Consider the following 11,823-nt stretch of genomic DNA (forward strand, 5'->3'; position numbering starts at 1 on the left):
TGTTAGTTAACTAAACCTATCCACGAGCAAAGACAGACATACTCACGGAATTGATATTTTCAACCAGTACTTCCCTAAAACGGAAATCTCCTGTCAAACAAAGGAGTTAATGTTTACATCTCTAGTTCGTCTTTTGAAACTCGTTGAGATAGGACAATGACCACTTTCAGCTCATGAAGTACTGAATTAATATTTTTTCCCATGTTATTGATTTCTAGTAATTTATCTCCAAAATGAAAGGAATAGGACTGATTTTGATGACACACAGACCTCATCAATGAATTTTATTTATCAGTTTTAAGATTCCTATTCCAAATGCTATCTTGGTAATTATGGTCAAAGTTGGCTGAATTTATAATCAGGGATATTTATTATTCGTTAAAACAACGGTATTATATTCTATGATATGGCGACTATTTGAATTTGACGAAAAACAAGTTTTTATTCTATTTAACTAAGGCATGCTTAGGCGTTCACACAAATATTGATCTAACTCAAAGGTTTTGATAAAATTAAGAGGAGTTAAAATAGATGGTTACTCTTTGTTTTATGGTATGTTCTATATATTTTTGTCCCACCCACAAACTTGATTTGTCGAAGCATGGCAAAACGTATATGAAGATTTTAAATATATACACCAGGAGCAATTTTAAAATGGGCATTTATATAGAAAAGATACAGGCATATGAAAAGTTTGGTAACAATGTGTACAATTCATCAACATTTTAGAATGAGAACCAGTTAAATGTTTGCATTGATAAACACGTGCTCTGATAATGTTTTTGTTACACTTTAAATCAACGTTTTCCATTATTATTATTATTATTGTTATTGTAATGATTATTATTATTATTATTATTATTATTATTATTATTATTATTATTATTATTATTATTATTATTATTATATACCACATTTTATGGCTCATTTCGTATATAAAAAAAATTTCAAAGCGCTTTACAAATTTCATATCACAGATTATGGACAAACAAAACAACATAAAACGAAAACAAAATAACAAAATTACCTTTCATGATGCATAGTCATGCTTAAAATATTTAAATTCTCAATACTTAATTGTAATTTAAAACAAACAAAATTTATAACAGATATTGTTTTATAAAACATACCGAAATAATTAAAACAGTTGTAAGAGTTAAACTGTTAAAGAAGTTTAAAGATAATAAAAAATACCATCATAAAGTATGGGCTGTAATTCATAACATCTCAGTGAGAATGTTCAACTTAATATTCTATGTTGGCATATTACTGCCGTTAGACAACCTGATAGCGTTCGCGAATTATTTCGTGTTAAGTTACTAAGTGAAATTCGCAAATCAAAACTAGATAACCAGCTTCTGCCAAATGCCAAAAATGAATTTATAGATAAGTGGTAACACGAATCGTATCTCGTTAACCAGTTATAATGTTACTAAGTGGAACTCGCAAACCATAAATAGTTAACCTGATAAAATTGCACATCCAAAATGGTAACAGGTAGTAGTTCTAAGCACTTTTAAGCCAGTTTTTGTCTAATGATATTTATCTTACCGAAATATTTACACGAATATTAACTTGATATATAATTATCACGAAAATTCGCAAACGTTAACAGACTATCATACGGCAGTTATATGCTAACTAAATAAGATTACATTTGAAACAAAATCATTGTTGTTAGATGTTCACTACCTTAAAAAACTTCACTTTGAAGTCTGATGAAAAGCAGCACAATAACACTTGGTCTGGATAATTATAAGTCTGAATTGTTCGTAAACGATTGAAATACAACTATTCGTTTTGACAGTGACTGTTAAACATTGTTTCCTCTATGATCCTGTGGAACATCCACCTCTTTGTCTTATCCTCTCACCAACATCTTCCACGTCTACTACGGTTTGTTCTTATTATTATTCATGACGATAATAGCAGTAGCTATGCCAAACCACATAACACCAAAGACGAAGCTTGAGATCACGAAGTTCCTTGCCTTTCTGGAGAATATTTTGGCCGCCTCCATTTCACCAGCAGCAGCAGCTAACCTCGTCTTAAAATTTTGAATATATTTATGTACCATCATGTTGATCAGGAATTTCGTTATTGAATGTTATTGGTCGTTAGTGGAATATTTCATGAAATATGTGTAATTAAACAAAGGAGTGGCATATAGAAGTCACGACGTCTCCATAAAGGGAATTATTTACAATAACGTGATAAGTTCTAGACTTACCTTAACGATACCTAAAAAAATATCAAATAATTCAAAATTGACATGGGTCGATCGCAATTGACCGCAGTTAACGCTCTTTGCATGAGCGTACATGCACTCTTTGTAACTTATTCAAATATGAATCTCACGTTCTTATGGAATGCACATTGAATGATAAGCATAGTACAAGGTCAAAGTATGTAGAAATAAGTTGCATTTAGCATATTATGGGTGATGTTTAATTAATTCTTCAGAATAAAAAAACATAGACGCAACTTTGTAACGATAAACTTTAGTGACCCAATTTGAAAATATATGAGGTCACCACGTGATCAGTTCTGAACCAATTATGTTGCGTCATTCATGTCGATGCAAGATCGTATTTGTTCACGATTGTCATAGAACCACATAATGTGCGAGTGGCGGAGTCACGAATGAATTCATTTTGTGTCTATGTGTGCGAGTAATTATAACAGTTAATGCACTAATTATTTCTTTTTAAAATGAACAAGGCATGAATACATTGATCGAATTCAAATGGTCGCCATTTACTGAGGTCGATAGTGTAAACAATGACATGTAGATTCACATTCGTTTTCAAGAAGGGATGAAAACATGCATCGTCGGTGACAGAACGTGTGGTTTGGTATTTTGATTCATCAGTTAAATTCATCGTTGATTGTAAACATGTAACAATCCGGGAAGTTCACAGAACAATAAAATTTTACCAAAACATAAAACTGAACTACAAAATCAGACACACAATTTAGTTTCCATTTTATTTTATCATATTATTTATTTACTATTATCATTTGTACACTTTGAAAACATGTGAAATACAGTCGAAACCCGTTGTGTTGAGATCCCTGGGCCCGGTCGAAAATTTTGGAGCCTCGCGAATATCGAGCCAAGCGGAAAGGTCATATAGAGTAAGAATATCTGGTCGTATACATTTAGTTATGGCCTACGAGTAAATCGAGCCAAGCGATATCGAGCCAACGGGTTTTGACTGTATTCTGTTATTTAAAATAGCAACAGATTTTTGTATTGGAAGGTTTCAGTATCAGATTAAACAATCTTCCATTCTGTTGCTCCCTTTGATCGTGGAATGGCCTATTGCAATAGGCGAAGACTTCCACAATGAGTGTTTACAATATTTACTTTATTCATTCGTTTAGCAGATAGTGTGCGCAATGTGAACGTAAACAGAAGAATAATTCGGCCATAGGTTTGAAAATCAAGGAGGAGGCGAGATGTACTTTAAATTTGTACTTGTGAAAGTTAGAACATATTTAAAAACGTGTTTTATTGACTAAAATTATAACCTATTTTCAGCAAGCGCAGAACTAAATTATGACGTCATGCTTGTTAAGTTATAATATAATATAATACTGCACGTTTTAACGATAAAACTAGGTACTTATTAGAGAACGATAGACCATCTATATGGGAAATGAACGTTAAATTCTTAATCTTGATCATTGTCGTATGTGGAATTTTAATCGTTAAATAAATACAATAAATAAACAATATGCGGATAAGCCTTACCGCCGTTATATATCATATTGCACACATATTAATTGAACGTTGTCATTGACAACATACTACAAAACCGTTACATCACCAAACTCTCTCGTGATTGAACTCATTTACTCGCGCTGAAGCACTTAAGTAAAATTTTAATAACTAAGGGTGTGTGCATATACTATCACATAATTCAGGTTATGTTTTTATTTGCAAGATTCCAATGATGGCTCAAATAAAACCAAAGCTAAAGTTAACATAATAATAAAATAATCATAACATAACTAACGGCGCAGGAGTGATATAACTCCATGCAATATTTTTCATATATAACTAGTGTAATAACTATGCAAATAAGGTAACCGCATCACAGAAAAATGCATACGCGCTGTCAAAAAACGTGGCGTCGGCCGAATTTTTCGTCGACAACAAAGTGTCAATAGATGGCGAAGGGACCGAAATTCTTTTCCGTGGCTCTGGAACATTGTATATGGTAAAAAAAATCGTCACTGCGTTTGAAGTTGAGCTTGAACATGAGCGTTTAACACTTTTGTATGAAAATAGTCCAGCGTCTCCTGTTGTTGTTGTTGAATCATCATCATAAAAACCGATTTTATATTGCTTCTGAGGTCGACGTTGATGAATTTAATACAAAGCAAACAAACGGTAACACCCTTGTAAAAACTGTTCATGATCTCAAGATATTTAGGGCATTCTTTGACGAAATAGAAATTAATGAATCCTACGATATCCCGACTCAAGAACTGTCAACTCTGCTATGTCGCTTAATAATTAAAAAAGCGAGATGATCTCCAGTTTCGACAGGCAGTTGAAGAGAAAATGGTAGGGCGAGATGATCTCCAGTTTCGATAGGCAGTTGAAGAGAAAATGGTTGGGAGTATTAACATAGGGAAAGGGTTTGTGAAAGTTTGTGAGACACTGGCGATGAAACAACGGCAGTTGGAAGGTGAGGGTAATTTGCCAAGGAAAAGCGATCCACTGACTGACGACGACATTGACCAGGGATATGTGTTGGGGCGTAGAATTAAAAAGTGAAGATAGTGGTCATAAAGTTTTGGAGTAATCCGAGAGGCAAACAAAAACAAGGTCCGTGGAAAATCCAAGGGACGTGCGACTAGTAAGGCCTTAAGTACGGGCCAACACAGGAAATCCGGAACGATGTCCTGTGAAATTGTTCAAAATATATGCTGAAAAACGGCCAGTCGGTACTTTGATCCAGATCATCCATTTTACATTGCTGCAACAACAGTTCACTTACCTGGGCCCCGGGACACTTTGTTCAAAAGAAATCCTGTCGGTGTCAACAAACGCAGCTCCACGATGAAACGAAAGGCTAGGCTCAATCCAAACAAACGACTCTCTAATCACAGCGCCAGGAAATACCTCGTCCAGAAATTGAATGACAACAATGTTTCTGTGAACCAGATCATGCAAATATTGCATCTATTAATAACTCCAGCTACATAAATCCGAATCAACTCAAGGCGAATTTGCTGCATTGAAAGCGAGAGTGAAACTGACTAACGGTCTTTTCAAATTTCATCCGCCAAATGACATGATTACTGATGACGTTACGCATTTATGACATTCCTATTATTGTTGATTTGTTTGGTTGAAATTGATTAAAATACGTCTTTTTGTGTGTTTTTTTAAGTGAAACCTTTTGAAAATCGGTTGATAAATGAGACACGATTTATGTTTTTTACTGTAAATTAAATGTTTTTTTTATGTGGGACTATTGTCTTTCTTGCGGATTAAACAGCGTAATAACACACCATGTAATATTTTACCTAGATTTCGCTAGTTAAGGAGTTATGTTATAAATAGAACCTCAAACTCGTGTTTATTTTGTAACAAATTTTTTAAACACGTCATTTTAAATTAATAAAATCTCGGCATAGCCTTGTTTTTATCGTTTTAAAATGAACTCATGTTATAAATTTGATACAAAATAAAATCTGATTTGAGATCGTTTATTTATAAATATTGGTTATGTGAAATTAAACTTAAAGTAACAGCTGTCCAAACTTCCTTGTCTGGTCTACGATCCATTGTAGTTAAGAAAATAAAATTCTTTATTGGTAGATTATATTAAATTATTCTGCCGTCTAAAGACTCGACAATTGCATAAACGTGTTAAACTTAAATGCCTTCCACAGTGCAAAAGTCGTTTTAAAGACCAAGACTAATAAAGCTTAATCAATTGAAGATTATTTTTTGAGGTTCAATATATAGCAAACATATTTCATATATCCGCTACAACGTGTGTAGCTTTAATTAGGTGTTGAGAATGTTTTTCGAACAAAATCATCATTAATACATAAGACACTATAGACTATGTAGTCTGGGGCATTTTGACACAAAAATAAAGTTGAAAAGTCGACAGACTTTTCCGAAATAGCTATTATGTTATTGCTATTCCATTCTGATAAAATAGTTTTACTACCCCAAAACATGTCACAATGAATGAATGTTTTACTCCCGAGAAAGCGTGTTACTCAAAACTAAATAGAACATGAATTCTTGAAACTTTTTAATTGTTGGCCTTCCCCACCCACTTTTACACTGTGGATGGCCTTAACCGAGCAAATTTATGATTACGAAGCAGTCAATCAGAAATATTAACGGTAAATGCTTTAGAAGTGTTTATACTTGTTTTAAATACAAATCGCACGAGCATAATAGACGGCACCTAATCCTACTGTAAAACAGCAGAAGAGGCATACAAAAACGGACGGCAACATGTAGTCAGGGGGTTTGTACATGGTTGTCGACTCCTCAGGGGGCGGGGTCTCAATCTGTAATAAAAAAATGCAGGTTAAATGTGATGTGTTGGTTCTACTTTAACTTGCATACAACATACGGGAGTAAATATTTAAACCGGCAAGTGTCATTTGTTTATATATACATCTCTTTAGTTCAGTGAAGTACTATTTTATTTGATGCATTATTAATGTTCGTGTGCTGTTAACATTTCGGTTCTTTTAATGTTACTTTTGTAAACCCTCGGTGCATTGAACTAAGAGGGGACTTATATATGGTATTTGCCTGTCTATCGATATAAAACATATACAGTCAAACCTGGTTGAACGGTCACCTGCTTTAAATGGCCACCTGCCTTAACGGGCCACTCCAAATTCCCCCCGTACGTTTTTACTATATAATGTACGTGCATTAAGCGGCCAACTGTCTAACGCGGCCACGGCCACTAATTTTTGTCCCCACGCAGCCATATAATCACTAATTAGCGGCCACTAATCCCTTGTCACTGACACTTCCGCTTATAAATTTTCCAATACACAGCTTTAATTGCGCATAGAAGTTTACGGAAAAGAACGACGGCCTCGGGTATCTCCGTCATCCAATGAAAATGAATATTGCATCACACGATTGCCATGCGTGTTTACTCATCGAGAAATCATGTTTATAACACGTCGGCGAATGTTTTATCAGAATTGACACAATTAATGACACAATTAATACGATAATTAAATAATTAAGATAAGAAGTTAATTATTAAATACCGACAAAAACACCGGTTAATATTATGAATTCACAGTGTGCATTGTCATTCGACGGCGTGAAACGAGTTACGATTTTTATTCACTTCAATATTATTTTTCTAAGTGCACGGATTTATATTTCTACGAACGGATATTTACAATGCATTGTTCTTGATATTTTTTTAACTTTGATTATGGCTGAAAAAAAGACTAATCGAAAGTGTTTGACTCTAAAAGAACGTGTCGAGTGTGTAAAGTTATTAGAAAACGGCCGTAATGCAAGAATGTTGCCAAGGATTTTAACTGTGGACGGACTCAAATCACTTTCTTACTTAAGCGTAAGCGTGAAATTGTGGAGGAATATGAAAGCAATGGAAATCCAAAGGCAAAAAGACAGAGTAAAATTACGAGAAATGTGTATGCACATGTAGTTGTGTAAATGTGCAGACTGATCTGTGGTGTGTTCTGTTAATGCTATGCATCAACATTTATTTAATATACGGACTACTTTAAAAAGTGAACTAAAAATGTGTATGTACATGTAGTTGTGTTAATGTGTAGACTGATATGTGGTGTGTTTTGTTTATGCCTTGTATCAACATTTATCTAATGTATTTTATTTATAAATTTGAAATAAAGTTTTTTATCTATACACATGTATTTGTATTCAATCTTCTTCAATAATATTGAAACAGATGTTATTGATTGTGGTGTGAGGTGGTGGTTAAGATACATACTCCATTTCTGAATAAAGCTAAAGTGGCGGAAATGTCAAACCTGGATTAAGTGGCCACCTGTCTTAAGCAGCCACTTTGATCATTTCCCAAGGGTGGCCACTTAATACAGGTTTGACTGTATGTAATTCAAGTTGTCTGAATATTGTTTCATTGGAACTATACATATACATAATTAAAAAGTATTTTAAAGGCACTTTTCCGTTTAAGAGTAAGTTATATCAATATTGTTCCTTTTAAAGCATTTAATTGGACTGGTGTATTAGAATGTGCAGAATATGTTAATTTCCCCTCCAGCCTTGGTATCTCTGTGGGGCAAGTTTTGCATTTATGACATGCGAAAGGACGTTATGAGTAATACATGTATAGTTATTATAGTTGGACCAGTTTTACGGATTGTATTACTATTATTATTGATTGTATACAATTTGGCGATTATCCCTTTTCAAAAAACCCATATACGACCGATGTACCTAATTCATTCTTTAATTTGAGTTGTCACTTGATACAAAACCTATTTTGATTGATGAATACCAAAAGTAGGATTTAGGATTATCTGAGGACAATCCATTGAAAAGCAATGATAATGTTACTTTATGCATTCAAATTAAAAATTGCATTGAAATACATATTAAAACACAATCTGCCTAATGTATAACTTTGGGGCGAATGCATGCAAAGCATCCAACGACCAAAGAAAAGCAGTTCGAAGATAAGAAAGTCAACTTGTCTTTATTTCTTAATAAGAAATTTAACTTTTTTCCACATGGTTTAAACATTTTTAGCTGGGTTTCTATACATTGTACAGAACAAGTGTTCATATTATTATGTCCCAACATGCCTTTTTGACTTTGTTTAAGCCCAGTGGTTCATGTAAGGTTTTCATTTGAAACAAGTCAATGCCGAAATCATATTTAAAACCGCATTCTTAAATATTGAAAGTTGCATTATTTATGGGAAAAGCTACAGAAACAAGCTCAGTAGCGAACATTTTAAAAATAAACCCGGTTAAATGGTACTGGGTAAACGCCAAAGACATAGAACATAAAATCACAAACAAGAAACATGGAAGAACAGCACAAAACTCCACAAACAGCACAGTGCATACATACTATATATATATAAAAAAACTAGATATGTTTATCAAGGATTGTACGGTACCGCCTTGGAACGGTCAGTAAAATGTTAATTTACTGGGGATTTAAACCAGTTTATGTGCACATACCTCATTATTATCCAAACAATCCTAAATAAAGATAAAACGCAAACGGGAAATCTTATCAAAGTATGCATTAACTTGAGAAATCTTAACAATAAAACAAATAAAAATAAACTTATGGGTAAACCCCAAGTACTTCTATGATAAGAGATCCCAGCATTACCTGCAAACGGAGGACAACAATTCAGAGCACCTTATGCAAAAAACTTTTAAGCATGTTTTTATTAAGATATGGACAGCAATACATATTTTTATGTTTACCAACTCGGGTAAATTTTCAAAAAGTGTTGATCATCTTAAGAATTGTACTTGCATGCTAACATGAACAGCACCTCTCTTCTATGAGCCGTTTCTTGATATATTTTCGAAAACTATAAGTGACATTGTTGGCAGCTTATATCCAAATATAGAAATCTTACCGACAAACGTAAGTAAGATAAAGGTCGATATCATATACGTGCTGTAAGATTTTTGATCTTGAGTTGGTTAGTTTAATCACGAATATCACATTGCCTGTTAAGATAACGTACCGCAGTGGTTGGGCTTTGCACATGCGTTGGCTCTCCATACGGTTGAAGCCCATATTGCTGCTGGATTATGCATTGCAGCTGGCCCTCGTCCGGCTGCTGGCCAGGGTACGGTTGCCGATAGTTCCGGCATGGTTGATACCGTTGACCGTCGTTTCCAGGCGGCTCGTAAGGTGGCGGATCATCGAGGTTTAAAAATGTATATCCTTTGGTCCCTGTAGTGTTTATGAACAATTTGAATTTACTCGTGGAATTATACTTCATACTCTAATCATACAGCCGTTTGTTTTAGAAGCATCTTATAAAGGAATTTTAATTTAAAAATACCGAACCAAGTGAAAGTGATTTTATGCTTTTAGGCCTTTCAACGTGCCAAATTGGGTAGAAAAAGTCAAAACATTAAAATGTTTCAAAAGTTCTTGTATTATTTCGCTTTAGAGAACAATATTTTACATACACACATTCATTGCAACTTGTTTAGTTTAAGACACAACTTTCTTTTTTGGTAGTCTGGAGCATATTGACAAAAAAAAACATATTGACATTTTTCACAGACTTTTCCCTAAAAAATGAAAATGCATTTTTAAGCCAAAATCTTTTAATCGTAAAATATACTCGACTCCTTATTAAAATGCAGCAAATATTGTTTGTTTTATGCTTGCTAAATATTGAACCTTAAAACTCAAACTAAAAAAAAACAAATTTTTAAATATGTTATGTGTTAGTCCCCCAAGCCAAGGTTTGCACTGTTAAATACCATTCTTTTCAACATTGAAACTATTTTAACTAAATTAAAAAAGAACTACTTAAGTTGCGTAATAAATACGACCTCTTATTTTTGTCACTCATGAAAACATGTATGTAATATTTGGATGAAACAATTGAAATAATTACCAATGTTTTCTTTAAAATACTCTCAGTTATTGCAAGGGACCGAAATACACCTTTGTTCCTCTCTGAACTCTTAACCAACGCCATGGACATTATTACACTGTCATCTCAATACTCAGATATCAATTTTCAATTAAATTCTTTGACTAATCTTATATCTCGTACGTTAAACACTTGATTTAGGCCAGATACTAAATCAAAACAATAAGGCAATAAGTAAAGGCGGGGGCTTACTTTTCGCTTTCAAGCTTTTAAGTGTTTATGCGCATGACTCCGCCAATGGGTGTTTCCGGAATAATTATCATTAAATTATATCCAAAGCCTATGACAAAAATAACCGTCAAGTTTGCATTAAGTCATTAATTTGTTTAATAAAGTGGTTTTTCAGCGATTCGCGCATGAGTGGCTGATTTATGAGCATTAGCGCCAACACATAGTATAAGTAATGACGAGTTTCTTTTCTCTTTTCCTAAAATGATAACTTAGCTTTCACGCCACATTAATTTTTAAGTAAAGCAAAACAAAGCAATAAGATAATATGCAATTATGAAGCCGAAACTGTTTTTTAGATATAAGTGAATGAAGTCCAAGTTTTCACATAACTTCACACAATCGCTGTACTAGGTTTGAATACAATCGGGATAAAAACATTGACCATTTGTATTATATGCTTTTGCTATAAAGCTTGAAGAAATATAAACCGCCTTTCTTACACATGTTATTTAAAGGATAGTTAAATTATAATTTCAAAGGCCTTTTCTGATTTGACATATTGAATAAATTGTCTCTGTTGAGTCGGAGTTTCAACTTGTTTAAAGTTTATTGATCATGATTTGAATCAGATAATCAGAACAAAAAGGAAAGAGTTTTAAACATACCGGCTTTCTCCATGTTAAAACAGGAAGCTAATAATTCGTTTCAATAGCGTTTAAACAGCAGGTTAAAATCCTATACCGTCTTCTGAACACAAATATTTGCAGTATTTTGGTGTATTTGTCGCATGATATGCTAAGGTAGCTAAAGAAAGAGGCCTTCAATTAAGACGGCGCGATTGGAAATACGAGAACCATAATTGATAGACAGCATATTTTGACGTAAACCATAACGTTTGGCCTCGCCAAATTAATTACTTGTTCATCGGATTTTTCCCCACAAAATGATGCGAGCGAGCGAAATGATTATAATAATATTTGTT

At 33.6% G+C, this 11,823-nt stretch overlaps 1 protein-coding gene across 1 annotated transcript; it reads right to left on the reverse strand.

Annotated features, from left to right (window-relative positions):
* Positions 1-1,581: 1,581 nt before the first annotated feature.
* Positions 1,582-11,579, reverse strand: LOC128222833 (uncharacterized). Its single transcript, XM_052931966.1, has 3 exons — positions 11,507-11,579; positions 9,741-9,952; positions 1,582-2,047 (listed from the first exon to the last, which is right to left on the reverse strand). Exons 1-3 carry the CDS (start codon positions 11,517-11,519, stop codon positions 1,892-1,894), a joined length of 381 nt encoding a protein of 126 aa, XP_052787926.1. The 5' UTR covers positions 11,520-11,579; the 3' UTR covers positions 1,582-1,891.
* Positions 11,580-11,823: the final 244 nt, after the last annotated feature.

This window comes from Mya arenaria, chromosome 17 (genome assembly GCF_026914265.1).
Source record: "Mya arenaria isolate MELC-2E11 chromosome 17, ASM2691426v1".
Classification (NCBI taxonomy): domain Eukaryota; kingdom Metazoa; phylum Mollusca; class Bivalvia; order Myida; family Myidae; genus Mya; species Mya arenaria.